The sequence below is a fragment of the Argopecten irradians genome, chromosome 8, assembly GCF_041381155.1.
Source record: "Argopecten irradians isolate NY chromosome 8, Ai_NY, whole genome shotgun sequence".
NCBI classification, from domain to species: Eukaryota; Metazoa; Mollusca; class Bivalvia; order Pectinida; family Pectinidae; genus Argopecten; species Argopecten irradians.
This window is the reverse complement of record NC_091141.1, coordinates 26,405,566-26,422,127: the sequence shown is the minus strand read 5'-3', so window position 1 is coordinate 26,422,127 and position 16,562 is coordinate 26,405,566. Positions and strand designations below refer to the sequence as shown.

Here is a 16,562-nt window from a genome sequence, read left to right as displayed (position 1 = left end):
GCAATGCTGATCAACGGAATCAGATTGAACTGTCGCCTGCAAGTGTCATCTGGTAATTGGAAATCATCGGTATCTGACGTCACGTTCACAAATATTTCATGACTTAGTTCTTTTCTGTCAATAGCAAATAACATATGCTTACCATTTCGATCTTTCTGACAGTTCATAATTGATAATATACATGTATGACCGATAATGCTTTTATTTATGATAAGAGTACACTTACATTTTTGTGTTAAATCTCCACAACATAAAAATATATTCATGTTAATTCAATCTACTATAAATAATCTCTTCAAAATTCCATTTTATATTGGGATTCTTTTTTTTTTCTGAAATCATTACGCCGTTTTATAACAGGAATGACAAGTTGAATGGAAATATAAGAATTGATTGTCATATTTTTGTGTGTAACGTATATTCTAGCAGCATATCTACCGTGGTGCGCGTTAGCGTACCATGGGATGATAGAATACCCAATATAATATAAAATGAAAATAATGAATGAAAAACTGCTTGTGATCTGAAGTACCTCACAGGTTAACTTAGTCTAGAACAATCCCCTTTGAAAAAAATAGACTTAAATTTAATGAAGCCAATTACCCAAACGTTTTACATAATTGACAATTGTAAAAAGCCAACAAAATGCCACAGGGCCATCTTGATGGGAACTTGTCAGTTAAATTGTGATCTATAAAAGTTCTCTCAGTAAATAAAGCCCGGAAGTGGTGTAGAGAACTGTCTTATGTGTCTCTGTACCGACTTCATGTGATCATGTTCAGGCATCGAATGTGTGATAACGAGTTCATTCATCTTTAATATCTTGACTAATGGAAAAATTAGAGACCTTTATATAGAAGGAACATTGCTGTTTTACTTTGAAATAAATTCCTTAAACTTAGGTCAAAAATGAATGAGCCATGTCTGAATCCCATTGACTTTAACAAAAATGATTATGTGACATTCCCATTTGATTTTTTCTTTGCATGATTCGTCCCTGAAATTTCATAATGGCCTTGCCTAGTCTTTGACTAAGAAGGGTCTAAATGTGTCTTCAGGGATGAGGAGTTAAGTTTATTTCTAACCATTTGAATAAAGATATCTGTGCCAAAGCTGGAAAAGTACAGATGTATAATCTTAAAGCACATAGGTTATGTATTGGTGTTAGAGCTAATTAGCTAGGGAAACTCAATCAAAAGTATCTAAATTAAATTTGTATTGCTGTATCTGCGTCAGAGGTAGTTAGCTAATAAGTTTGTATCGTTTTATTGGCGTTAGAGCTCATTAGCTAATATCTCATCAAAAGGTGTCGAAATAACTTTGTTGCGTTTTATTGGCGTCAGGGCTCATTAGCTAATATCTCATCAAAAGGTATCGAAGTATCGAAGTAAGTTTGTAGCGTTGTATCGGCGTCAAGGCTTCTTAGCTAATATTTCATCCAAATGTATCTAAACCAGTTTGTATCGGTGAATCGGAGTCGCCTGACTAAGTTTGTAGCGTTTTAACGGCGTCAGAACAGAGCTTGTTAGCTAATAATATATCATTCGAAGGTATCGAAATAAGATTGTATCGATATATCGGCATCAGAGATTATTAACTATAATGATACATCATCCTAAGCTACATAAACTAAATCGTATCGTTTTATCGGATTCTGTGATGGTTAGGTGATAGTGTGCTTAAATTATATTCTAGTCCTTGTACTAAAAGATATCGATGTCAGCACTAGTTAACGAATGTTTGATAATTCTGAGGTACCTAAATAAGCTTTTTCTTGTTACAAGTTGTAATCGGATATCAGTGCCGGTGCACTAGTTTAATGCGGTGCCGTATATATTTATTCCTTGTTGACATACCTTATCCGACACTTGACCTTCCGCAGAAGGTGGCTAATCCGATCAATCTATTAGATTGTAGTTAACCTCAGAATTAGATTATACAGTGAAGGCTATCTTGTAGTAATTTGATTTTCTTGCAGTATAATAATATTATGGAGAAAAGCCACTGTCTGCTGAAGCCAAAGCTTATCATGCAAATCATGCCGAAAATATTGATTTAGTAAAGATACCGTCAAACTTCCCTATTAACAGCCCATCACATAAAACATTCTTAGGACATTGACGTGAAAACAAAAATTTTAATGACGTTCCCCAACTAATTGCAATAAGCTATGTGTCAATAGTGTTTGTGGAAATTATTTTCTAAATCGTATACACTTAGTACAACACCAATCAAGCTGGTGGTCTATTATAATATCATACCATCTGTACGAATATAACAAATAAATAATTTATCACTAATGACGATGATACACCGGTTACCCGGCTGAAGCTAACCGTTGTACAGGGGAAAACATACCCTGTTATTTTGAGTGACTACAATGAATATTTTTTGCATCCGATAGACCTGTTTATAATTATTTCCGTTACATCTTTCATTTCCATTTGTTATGATTTGTTTTAATAAATTGTGCTTATTTAATATAGTCGAAAACTCCTTTCGACTTTCATGGTTATTATGTGTAAATGATATTTTTGTGATTACTTTTAAATGAATATAAAACCAAAACTGTTTTTTTTCTTTTCATAAATTGACCTTATATGGTACAAACATCCTTTTTGTAAAGAGTAAATTTACATTTTAGCAAACTTACGCTTTCTCTGCAATGAACGCACAATGATGGAGTGGTGTACCTCGGTGCGGTTACCCATGTTCACACTCCAACTGCTGTTCCTCATACCAATTATATACCACATCCGACACGTTCTATTTATATATAAGAAAGCGACGAATCCTTTAGATCAGGAACGCTATCGTTTACCCTTCTTCGATACTCCAGGTGTTCCGATCGCTTAGGATCTCTAGACCCCTGGACTGTCTCATAGTAAAAACTGGAGTATTGAGGATGGCGTTTACCGTGATATTTACTGAGGCCGAGGACATCAAGGACGTTTCTAACTGAGCCGTATCATAAGAATGATGGTTTCAAATTTCTTTTCCATAATTTTACAATTATAATTGAATAACTTACTTGCCTTTTTCAATTGCAATTTCCTTGTCGACTTGATATTCTACGGTTGCTTTTTGCTGCTTAGGTGAAAATATATGTTGTAGGAGACATTAAAGTCATATGTTAGAGAAATGTTAAAATGACCTCAATTAGTTGCAATAGTACATGTTGTATCCTCCATTCTCTAACAAAACTGACAATGTATGTTTTTTACCTGATAATCACTAGCGTTGCTGGTATTGCCATTCTGTATTTGCATGCTACATAGTTATTTTGCACATGCGGGTAGGTATTGCTTGTGACGTCATGTGTTTGCGAACATAACGCCATATTTTTCATAGTAAAGGACCAATATCGTGAACTTCGCTCTCAAAATAATGACGTCAGAATGGATTCTTACCGACAAGGGAAGTAACTCTGTAGTATGCAAAGAAGAACAAACTACAGATAACACTTTGTATCACTTTAGTGGTTTACTACCTTAGAACACGAAAGAAATCTTCTAAGATCATGGTATTGCATATGGTAGGATTTTTTCATTTCGAAATTCTACCTCTTTTGACGGAATTGCAAAACATTCCTTGTTAGTTCATATATTGCCAATATAATTGAAATCGCTGTATCACTCATTTATAGAAAATATCTATCTGTACTCTTCGATAGTATGAGACAGAATCGAAAGAAAGACTCCGCACCTACAGCCAAGCAAAGTCACATGTTGCTAATTTTGCCGACATTTTTGAGATATAGCCCCTCGGATTCTTATGGTTTCTTGATATTCCTGCTATATTACATTAGATGTATTGTCTACAAGAACGTAAGGATTTTCTAGGACTCAGTATCGGTGAAAATGACAGAGCATCCTTTACCGTCTACTGCTGTGATTTATATCGCTGTCATGTCCCTGAAGTTACATCATTCTTTAGCTCTCGAAGGCCAGTCACCTTTAACAGAGTATAATCAATCAATAGTAATTGCTACTGACACCAGACTCAAACTATCGTCTGTAACAAATTACATTTTGTGTGATTCGTGTAATCCACTGAAAGAGTGAAACATAAAAATTCATATTCATTCTGTGTACTTTTGTCACATTTTTTCCCATGTTCAGATGTTTAATTAAATGCTATTCTGGATCATGTATTGCTTTCCCCGTTATATTTTTTCATTCTGTTCTTCTGCTCTTGTTCTGCAATTTTTCTCAATTCTCTATTGGTTGTTTTTTGTTTGTTTTCTTGGCTCAAGTGTAACTGCCGCTATATTGTTTTATTAATATTGTTGTTTGTTGTCTCTTGTTTGTTTTGTTAACGTACCTGTTGATGTTGCGATGTTGTCTTATTTTTACTGTTGTTTGTTGTCTATTGTTTGTTTTGTTGGCTCACATAATGCTGTTGTTTTTGCTGTCCTGTTTTCACTTTTGTTTGTTGTCCCTTGTTTGTTTTCTTGGCTTAAATGTTGCTGTTGTTATGCTGTCCTATCTTTGCTGTTATATGTTGTCTCTTGTTTGTTTTCTTGGCTCACAAGTTGCTGTTGTTATGCTGTCCTATCTTTACTTTTATTTGTTGTCTCTTGTTTGTTTTCTTGGCTCACAAGTTGCTGTTGTTATGCTGTCCTATCTTTACTTTTATTTGTTGTCTCTTGTTTGTTTTCTTGGCGCACATGTTGCTGTTGTTATGCTGTCCTATCTTTACTGTAATTTGTTGTCTCTTGTTTGTTTTCTTGGCTCACATGTTGCTGTTGTTATGATGTCTCGTGTTGTGTTTGTTGCTCACAATGTGTTGACGCAGTTTAGTTTTGTTATTGGAGTTTTATTGTTGTTGTGTTGGCTGGCTTACGTGCTGTTGAAGCTTTGTTATCATGTGTGATGATACAGTTTACAGTTCTGTTATCTAGTATTGTACTTCTTAATCATTTTGTTGTATACGGGTTTTTAATGTTTTGGCTTGAGCTATTGTTACATTGCTCTCTTCTGTTGTACTTTATTATGTTGTTGATTTAGCGTCGGGTATATGTTGATTAATCAATGGTTTATCATTGTTTTCTTGCATCTTTTTCATTAGTCCTCGTATGTGCTGTAGTTTTATGTTAATTATCATCACGCGGGTCGTCTTATGTTTCCCGCCGTCGTTCTAAATACCTCGCGGTAGTTAACTATCACTGTGTCAAACGGCAAAACATCGAAATGACTCTCCACTGTTATCATATATAATCTATAACGCTGTGAATCTTGTATATGTTTGGTGTTGTAACCTTACCTTACGCAATCGGTATATATTTTCTAATGTTATCAATGGTTTTTAAGAAACCTTTATGTTTTGCTCCGGAAAGGTCGTGGGCTTATAACATCTTAGTGATATCATGTAGATATTTTGACATCCCTAAATGTGGTAATTAAAACTGTATAACAGGTTGACAAAACCTCCCAATCATGCATTGCTTTTTTCCAGTAGTATCCTAACTATTCCTAGAGGTGTTCTTCATCAAATATAAGGTAGGAATGGGGCTAGGTTTACCTAGGATGTAGGATCAGCCTGGGATAATTAATTTATAATAGATTTAGACATCTGAGACTAATTATTACCTTCCATATTTCACTATAAAATTTCTGAAAGAAAAATTCAAACCATTCTTTGGTTGACTTTATTCACATCCTTTTTAGTCGGATTAATACTAGCCCTACCTATATTCCACCTTTTGATATAGCAGTGCGCTCTGGTCCTAAACCAGACATCTATCTGTCATAATGTCTAATTTTGGTGTCAGGACCAGAGTATCTCGGGCCAGTTTAATACTTTTTATTGAATTATATTGTTGTCAAAAATGTGGTGGTTATCATGATGCAGTTCGATTTTTCAAGAATAGAACCTCTTATTGGCTTAAGAGAAAGGTCAATTGAACTAAAAAGGCATTTTTCCTCAGCTGAGCGACATATATAGTGTTTTAATACTATCTGCAACCTATAGGGTCCACTACTTTTACACAATCCCAATCTTTGAGAAACATTAAAAATGAAATCGGTATTGCTCCAAATGTCAACGACCCAATGTCTCTCAAAGAAAATGCCTTGAAAATTTAGTACATTAGAATAAATGCTCTGCAAAACTTAGTCTAATCTGAAAAAAATAATCTTGAGTAAATTGAGAAATATTATTGCATAAACCATGAACAGGTCTGCATTTTTAGTTCCTTTTGACATCCTGTAATGTGTGTACTTGTATTATATTAAGTATTCAGTACATGTTATAGAGACTAATTACGGCATATATTAGGATTATCGTTAATTGCTTTGTAAGTTTGATCTGCATGCTGGCTCAGTTATCCGCTATTTGAAAAATGGTTACAGCGAATTTTCAAAATAAAATATATCGTTATGTCGTAGTTGCAAACGTGTCATGCAAAAGGTATATGAGTAAAGACGATATTTCTAATTTCAGTTATCTTTATAAACAGTTATCTTGATGCCTGGATCATGGGAAAACTTAATCACTAGACGATGCTTTGCAGGTTCAAATATTGCAGGAAATTATTGGTGTCCCTAGAAATATATAATTTACTAATTGATGATGTTCTACCCATAAGGCATCAAATAACAAGGCTCGGGATGGATTCGTTTTCAGTATGTATATTGCCATATCTAAACATAAGAGGCTTCAATAATAACTTATAAGGAAACAATTCTGTTCCAAGTCCCCCGGCGTATATTAATAACGTGGATTATTTAACAAAATGCTGCTATTGTTTCTAAAATGAATGATTACAACACAACTGAAGTACGTGAAAAATCGGAAGGCGATATAAAAATAAAAAAAAACATTCGGTAAAAATCGAATGGCGCATTTAGAAATTGAAATTCGAATTGAAGCATGAGACGTCTTTATCATCAAGTGAATATTGTGACAGAATATATACATTTCAGGTGAAATCGATAAACACATTTACTATCACAAGACAATTGAATTGACAATTGGAAATTAAATTCGTTGGGAAACCGAAAGGTTGGTAGAATTTCAATCAAATCAACCGTCAGCTCCCAAATCGTCAGCAAGGACAGATGATTAACCTCCGCCATTTTGGTCTGACATGTTACGTTTCAAATGGAATTTCAATTGCAAATGAAATAGCTGTTGGCTTTTCTTTTCTTTTTTTTTTGTCACAAACACACTGTAAGAATCGTGCGGATTTGTTTTATTCCGAACATTAAGGAAACTACCTTTAATGTATTATGTCCAAGTAAAGAGCAGACTTTCAAAGATTCAAATGGCATAAAACAGAGATGGACTACGTCGATAGAAGTGACCTGCTGAAGGGCTATAAACCATGGCTTCTAAAGTGAATGACCTAAGCTGTAGTGTTTACTAAGATGAGGCAAATCAAGACTTCGGAAACATATTAATGGTGACAGCTGGTCAATCTACAAGTTCTATCAAAGTTAACAAATACATCAAGCATAATGGTCACTCCTAATGAATAAACATTTACCATAAAACCTTATATATTATATTGCTTTGGGCAGTCAGATCAGAAACCAAACGACTGATTCTCAGTTATTGTAATTTGCTAGCCTCATAAATTCTCACAGAGCATCCGACCGTATGCTTACATCAGTATACTCACGTCCTTCATGTGATCTATAATCCTTGTGGTTTTGTTTTTCTCATTTCAGAACCAATTAGAACCGTTTTGGTGTACTCTGTCTTAGGTTTCATGAATTATTGTTGTGCATAATTAAGTGTTTACATTATCGAAATTTTACGTTATGAGACAAAGACCAAAACTAATGAGAGTGTGATCTAGCGATTTTTGTGCTACATATGCCCCATTACATTAAAAAAATTATTCAACTTGATCCTTATAATTCAAACCACAATGATATCTCGTTAAAGAGCAAGATATTCTAAAATTCTTGAGGAATCTTTTTTTTTCTTCTGAAATCATTACGCCATTGCAACGCTATTTTCTCTTTCTGTGAAAATTACATAATATGAAAGCTATATCAGTAAACGTGACAAGGAATGATTGAACAGGTGTAAATAATATTACTTTATCTACCCAAGGAAAGAATTTATATTTTTTTTAATTCAATCCTTTTGACTTAACATCCTATCAATACAATTTGGAGGGGTATCACTTCACGGCCACTCAGTGATAAGCAAAATATTTTGTATGAAGATACATTGTGGTCAACTGCATATTGTTTGCTATTCAGAATATCAGACTTTAATCATGAAGAAACAGCATATGCTTAGTGGACAGATGATACCATTCATTGAATATGACATGATTTATGCACGTGACCTAGCCAATGTGACCCTAGGATGTAATCATCTTAAGCAGGTCATGTCAGGATCCATATGCAGTACTAAACATCAATTTTAAGCGATCAAATCTTTCAAAAAATCCTAGTTTCCAGCAATATTATTAAAGTTTTTAATGCTAAAATAGAATAAATACTACACTAGGTCACTGTGACCTACTTTTGAATTGTTTACCCTTTTTTTCTGAGCTGAACTTAACAAACCAAATATTTACCGGCAGAACCTGAAAAAAATATCTATTCTGATAATTGAATTAGTTAGGGACTTAAACCATGGAAATGTGAATTTTCATCCTTTGACCGTTGACCTCTGAAATAACCATGAGCGTAAAAAAATTGGATATTCTGAATAGCATACAATATGCAGCTGACCCTAATGTATCTTCAGGCAAAATATTTTGCTTATCACTGAGAGGCCGTAAAACGGCCCAAAGTGATATTTCTCCTTTGTTGAAATGAAAAGGAATGATTAAATTACCGGTATTTGGTATAACTATATTTTATTTTATAAACGAAATCATTTCAAGGTATATACAATATAGTAAACCTAAAACTGAAACGCCTTATAATTTCTAAATTGAAAATGGAAATAGCTATCATTGGCATCTGTTTAGTGTTGCGGCCTAATATTGATCGTTATAATCCGTCTTTGCATATCAAAGAGTTATTTCCCCAGCGGGTAGGTTTCCATTGTTTCGTCATTATTTTGTGAACGCAATTTACGTCATTTTCTCCAAAAATGATAGCGTTACGCTCGCAAACACATGACGTCACAATCAATACCTACTCGCAAGTGCAGATAACTCTGTAATGTGCAAATGCAGAATATGTTATGGTCTAATAATTCCTTTTAATAATCTTTTACTTTTTTCGAAGACGTATTTGCTGTGGCCTTTAAGAGGCGTATTGCTCTCTCTGATACCCTCTTAGTAGGTATGCACTTAATTTTAGCGATGTATTAAATTAGATATGGACATCTTGTTATGAAATTGTAATTACTGTTGCCGCGAAGCTTACGACCATGCTATCGACGAAAATCCAATCCACCCAGCAGTAAATTTGATATACCGCCGTGTGATTGACAGGTAATCGAATGCCCTACAGCACTTCCAGTACAGTTAATATCTCTCAAATTGTTCTGCAGCGATTCCCGAACATCACATACTGTGTCCCTCGGGACAGTTTCAGCAACAGGAGATAACATTTGTGTCAACATCTTTAGATTTTGTCATGTGCTTAAGCTGCATAGCATGAACCATATATCATTTTCAGTATCAAGAGAGAAAGGTTCAACATCATTATATTTTGTTATGTGCTTTAACTGCATGGTTTGAAACATGGGACAGGTCTAGTAACAAGAGAGATTTGTGTCAACATCTTGATATTTGGTTAATATGTGCTTTAGATGCATAGCGTGAACCATAGAACAGTTAGTTACATTAGAGAAAAGTGTCAAAATCTTTAATTTCGTATTCTATTTTAGCTGCATATAGCTTGAACCATATGACAGCTCCATTAACAAGGGAAGCATTTGTGATAAAATCTTTACAATTTGTAACCAACTTCAAAATTAACAACCAGAAGCTTATCTCTTAATAATTGTACAAAATGCTACATGTTACTAGAATTTAGATCAGCATTAGCCTGCAAGAGGAATCACGTTGTCTGATTTATTGACGTATTCGATCTAGGATTAAGAAAGTGCTATGCGCGTACTTTCTCTCAAAGGCCCACCAACGAACTCGATGGAAGAAATAGAAAACCATCACTCATGAATCTAAAAATATGTCCTGGTGTTAAATTGACTAATGTCTCGCTGGCTGACGAAGCGAAATGTCTAGTAGCTTGGGCCAAGTCTGTCGATGGTGCAGCCAAAGGTCTCTTTCTTGGTGGCGTCTAAAACATCTAAAACAATCGAGTCGTCAAATAACAAGGGATATAAACGGTGACTTAGAAATAACGCAAAACAGTTAATGATTTATAAAGAAACTGGACGAATCAAGCTTTGGTACTAATTCTTTTTCTGGATTAATCATTATTCGTAAAGACGGACTTAAAATAGACATTCCAAAATTAGAGTTGTCAGGACCAGCTACCAAAGAAAATAGTAATTGTTAAGTCCGAAAGTTTTGTTGATGCAAAAGACTTGATGATATTAGCTGGCATATGTCTTATGCAAATTTGTTGTCGTTTCCTTTACTTCATTATCACCTTTATTTCATTGCTTTCCCTTTTTTTTTCTTCTTCTTCTTTATTTATTCATTTATTTTTTTTCTCTAGTTATTGTTGGTGTTATTCGCTTCATGATAACGAAGCTACTACTGTTTCTTCTTACCCAGAATAGTTAAAACGTGAATAATACCAAAATAATTAGTGCGTGTTCCAATTGCTTCAGCTTTCCTAGGAAATGATAAATTGTATTAATGACTTGTGGAAGAAACGAAGTTTCGGTTAGCAATATTCGGATTTCATTAATCATAGTTCCGTTACAAATTGATCCCCCATTCATTACTAGATGACAGCACAAGAATTCCTTATTAAATATAGCTTATCTAACATCAGTTGATAATGAATCTTTCCTGATCGAATACAAATATCGACCTGTTTTCAGGTGGATAGGACAATTTATCGCCCGCGGCCGAAAACCAAGAGTTATATCACATTAGAGAATACTTTTTGAGAGTATGGTATTTACATATGTAAACCTTTCGAATATACATATCTCCTCGTTGTGATAGTGAACAGTCCTGAGCGATATCGTCTTGTAGTACGGAAGTATATAGTATGTAGTTAGAGTTCCGGAGAACTAACACCGTGTAATTCATTTTACTTAATATATGAATAATCCTATAAAAAAATGTACAAAAAAAATGTAGGAAAATTTCTATATTTGGGCACGAACTCGGTCTTTTGAAATCTTGCATTACCATGAAATGACGTCACAATGCTTATTTGAAATTTTCTGGTGGATATTGTGTTGAATCAAGGAGAGAACGTGTAGTTTCAGCCAATCAAGAGAGAGCAATACACAGCCATATGATAATATATTTTATTTTGCCTTCATATAGAGGGGTACATTTTTATTACCATAAAATACAACTGACGTTGATCTATGACACAAGCAAATATTGTTATGCTTCAGAAATGTACTATAATTTATGTCGCAAATAAGCAACCAATCTCGGTTGTATGGTCCCGTTGACATTTGTGTTAGCATCACGTTGTTCGTATGACGTAAAATCTTTTTTTCTATCAAAATGCCACGTTAACATGGATACATGTTTTCTAATTTCCTGTTTCTTAAAGCAGTAAATTCAGAAAGTGGCGTTAAAGGTCATATTTCTTTTTGTCCATTCTGTATCTGTAATGTAACTGAAATTCCATTAAATTATATTACCATTTTTACTCATTCCTAATATATCTTTACCGACATTTCACACATATCTCCCTTACATTTTGTTCCTTTTGTGTTAGCTGAAACAAATTTAGCTATCTAAAACTACCCTAATTTGCCATGTCATACTTCTTGTATGTTTTATGACTGCCGGGTGTCTTGTTTACATGAAGCAATTAACTTTTCGCGTTGGTTTGACACAAAATAACTGCTCAAATTGTCTTATAACCATGGACCAGTCTTACATAACAACAAAGCGGATGTTCATTATGGTTTATTTGTATGTGTGGCTCTGGATTTGACAACACAATTCGATTTGTGCAGGCAAACAAGGTTGCACACATTTGAAGCATACTGTGACAATTGTTCTGAATATTTTGAAGAGAGAGAGAGAGAGAGAGAGAGAGAGAGAGAGAGAGAGAGAGAGAGAGAGAGAATCATGGTAATCGCAGCAACACTCTACCATATGCTAATACGTATAATTATACAATATTCTCGTTGCTTTAAATTGTATTTTAGAGTAAGCTCTAATATATGGTGTGTTTTGACAAACTTGTCTGTTTGCATTCTCTATCAATAAATCTATCAATTACTAACTTACCAATGGTCTGAAGTTAGCAACGGATTTGTCATTCGAATTCCAAATATCCCTAATTTCATCATGACATTTTAGAAGATTATACTAGTTTCACAATGTTTGAATCTCTAATCCGCGGCTGACTGATATTGGATTAGGTTTTTTTTCTAATTGAATTCAAATCTTCAAAACTGTTATCAATTTTAACATTATATCTCGTTCATAAAAAAGCAAAATGATGGAAATGAATAAAATGTTTTCTAATTTGCAATATAATGCACATTTTGGTTACTTTTATGGATTGCTATAGCATAAACAAAACCTCAATTCCGTTAAAGGGTACAGTGGTATCTTTGGATAATATGATTAAGTATAGGAAAAAAATCGACAACAGTCTAGATACGTTCTTTATTTTGAATGATGGTTAATGAACTCAGTCGGGGGGAAAACTCTGAAGTATTTTTCTTTCTTGACCATACTGCAAAATACATTTTGAATATTTTCACAGGTGCGATGACCATTTTGATGTCGTTTTCCTCGGAGAGTGTGGAGATGGGATGGGTATACAGCGACAATCAGACAGACTTAGATCAATCTTACCTGGAGTCATTACCTACCACTATTAATGCTACACTAGTCACACAAGAGTTCCTATGCAATAAACGGGGCCCAGACCAAAACAACCTTGACTTTTTGCTCTCTTTAACGTCATCCTACATCAGGTCAAAGTTCGACATAAGTGTGAGAAAGACCAAGTCGAGTTGCCTGATGGGTAAAATTATGTACGTGCTTCGAGCTAACAGCAAAGACGCCGTGGATGAGGTGTTGAGGGGACACGTTAATGGGCTATTAAAGAAAGATATTTCACGAAATATTGTGTCTAGTTTTAAAAACAAAACTAGTATGGATATTTTGCTTTCTGTACATTTGGATATGAATATAGACGCCATTACAAGATATGGAGAAATATACGTCCCCTTTCAAGGTAATTGAAATAATTTGATAAAAAAAATTATGTTTTAGGTCCCATTCCACTGCATGTAAAGCAATACATTCTTTTAAAATCTCATTGCATTTAATCCCGTTCAAAATATTTGAAATAATTTGAAACAGTGAAATTTTTTATGGTCTTACAATATTTACATCCCCTTCGAAGATAAGTGAAATATTAGTGTATAATTTCACTGCAGTTATATCCCCTTCCAAGGTAAGTGAAATAGTCTTATATAATATTGCAATATTTACGTCCAATTCAACGGTAAATGAAAAAAAAAATTATACAATCTCACTATATTTAAGTCCCCTGCCAAATTAGGTGAAAACATCTTAAATATCTCACTATCTGTGCATTCCCTTCCAAGGTAAATGAAATATTCATATAGTCTCACTAATTATCCTTCTCTTCCAAACTGAGTAATATATTCCTTTTTTATTTATTTTATGTTTATTTTATTTATTCTTGCTTAAGCTATTGGGATATGCATTTTCCGCGTTTCATTTATTGGCACATGTTAACTCGACTTAATTGTTTCATTTTTTTCTGTATTTCGATAGGATCACTCACATTTTTTAATTATCATTTTTCCGTTCCGGGTATTGGGATATGTTCACTAGAATAAATTGTTTCATTTTTGTTCAGTATTTAGATAATTTAATCACTATTTAAGTTATCCTCTTTTCCGTTCCAGGTCTTTCGATATGTTCACTTACTTTTGTCTTAACTATCCTTTTTTCCGTTCGTGGTATTTCGATAGGTTCATTTATTTTTTGTTAATTATCATTTTCCTTTCCAGGTATTGGGATATGTTCGCTCGATTTTACAGCTGTCAACACACATATGTTGTCCTCAGTGCTGTACATATTAGGAACAACAATGGTGACGCCATACATCGTTATTCTGGTGTGCGGAATAGGGGTAGCCATGAAACATCACCGCGGGAGGCTCCATAGTTCATTAGAAGATTACACCTACCTAAAGGTTCTCTACATCTGTGGATTCACAAGTATCGTATTCTGTGTCCCGTACTATGTCACGAATTTCCTCAACGCAATGGGCTCGCTCATTTCTGTTAGCGCTAACTTTTTCAGCACGATGCTATTTTACATGACACCGATGTGTGTAGCGGGGCCTTATACTTTTTGCAGACTGACTGAAATAAAAATTTCTCAAAATTTTCTATTCACAAGAAAGAAATCAACATTAAGTGCAAATAGTGATGAAACAATTGCCAGTGCCATACGATTGGAAGCATTATAGCGTGAAACCATGTTATATCGGTAACGTTTATTCCCGATTAAATATCTTAGTTGAAACCACGATTAGAATTGACAAAGGAATTGGCAGAACAAATAATTGAAGAAAAAAATGTCATTAAGTTTTATAAAGAAGATTTGTCACCGAGTTGATTTTGTTGTTTATTTTCTAAACGTAAAACAAGCAGTAACGTAAGATATAGCAAAATCGTTGTAAAAGTCGGAAAAATAACAATCGAATTTAAGATTTTGTAATTAGATTGACAATAAAATCGTACAACTTTACAACTTTTAAAATAAGCAATCAACTAAGCTAAATAGTAATTTACAAGAAAGTGACATTATAATAGCCATGCTGTTTGCTTTGCCATCCAAAGACGAAGTTCCGCTCTGTGTTTTGCTGGAAATATGTCTTTTAATGATGACAGAAATATGTTTACCACATTGCAACGAAAATATAAAAATTATTATTACAATGTCATACTATTTGATGTTTTTATCTTCCCGGAGTGGTAATGCCCTATCTAAGACAATGGTTGAATTATCTTAAAAAGAACCCAATGACTTTTATTTAAGTTTCTATTAAGCACAAAAGTTAATATATCACGACAAAACAATAGGCGAAAGGTTGTTTACCTGATATTACTCGCGACTTGTAGTGTTGGTCGCTTTAAGCGTAGGCGTTCCTACAAAGGAATATGACTTGACAAAACCGAGCAATTAGGCATAAGGAAATGCTCATATTAAGTCGCAGTTACAAATTACTTTGAAATATGACTTTATTCATACCAATGGGTATGTATAAATCTATGTCAAATTAAAATCTGGAAAAGGTAATTTTCTGTCTACGTTATGATTTGCATATTTTTTTAGATGGGGTCTTTTTTCTTGTTATCAGTTTTGTTTTCTCTTTGAAGACATTCTACATTCAACAATACTGATTTGATTATCGTGTTTTGATTATTGAATGCCGGATGTAAAGCTGTACTATGTCCAAAATGTGAATGTCGTATGTACAGCTGCATTACATTGTCCTTTCATTGGCTAGTGAAAACGCATCAAATCAAAATTTTACATTTATCGACATTTTTATATTTTACACACACTAATTTATCATATACATTGTAATTTATCTAATAAATTTCGTCTATGCACAAATAAAACATCACATGGAGCGATTTTTGTTTGCGGCGCCGGCAGAAAATTTATTGCGACGTCCTAATGTGACACCAGGAAACAAAGACGGGACAAAATGGCAGCCTTCGCTGGAATCTCGTAGCTCATTTTGACGTTGAGTCTTCGAAATTTACATATAATTTTTTGTAATTATATAGTAGAACTATCTAAAATGTATTCATTTCGTATAAAAGTGTAGCAAAACTAAAATGTTTTACGACTCATTTCACAAAATATGGAATAAACCCCTATGTATTTAAGGTTATATTTTATGGGGTTATTCAAATACATTTCAATGCAAAGAATAGGTGATAAATTTTGTTCTTTGCGGAGACGTCACCGCCATTTTCCGACACATAATGAGATATGCTTCCATTAAATCTTGGATTTGAAGGTCAAATTTTAGAGCCTACCAGATAGATATCCATACGTTTCATTTTATGGGTCGATAATTGTCGCTGACGGCGAATTGCAGAAATGGCAACGACGTAGTGAGCGTGGATGAAACAGAGTTTTAAGATGTCTTTTTTCAATTTTGCACTAGCCTCGAGTCATAAATATCCCATTAGAACATCTAGATGTAAAATTTGCTATTCGTACAATACGCGTTAGAGAATTCTGTCCTGGAAACAACAATTTCTACCTTTATTATTTCCTTATAATCTTTCTGAGGAAGGCGCTCTGGTGAGCGGACAATAGATGGAAATTTTGCCTGCAGGCAGGGGATGAATTCATATAAGATCATAAAAGCTTCCAAAGCAATCATTTGGGTGTCGTTACTACAGAAAAGTAGAGATTTTTTATCGGGTTTTAGATCGCAATATGCTGTATAGATTCA

The 16,562-nt window shown here is 34.0% G+C and overlaps 1 protein-coding gene across 1 annotated transcript in view; it reads left to right on the top strand.

The window, feature by feature from the left end:
* LOC138329995 (uncharacterized) overlaps window positions 1-14,690 on the top strand; it is a 47,923-nt gene extending 33,233 nt beyond the window's left edge. The window contains exons 4-5 of the mRNA XM_069277321.1: window positions 12,804-13,280; window positions 14,089-14,690. Of these exons, the coding sequence (XP_069133422.1) occupies window positions 12,804-13,280; window positions 14,089-14,552 (941 nt within the window). The 3' untranslated portion in view covers window positions 14,553-14,690. The remainder of the gene's footprint in view (window positions 1-12,803; window positions 13,281-14,088) is intronic.
* The last annotated feature ends 1,872 nt before the right edge of the window (window positions 14,691-16,562 follow it).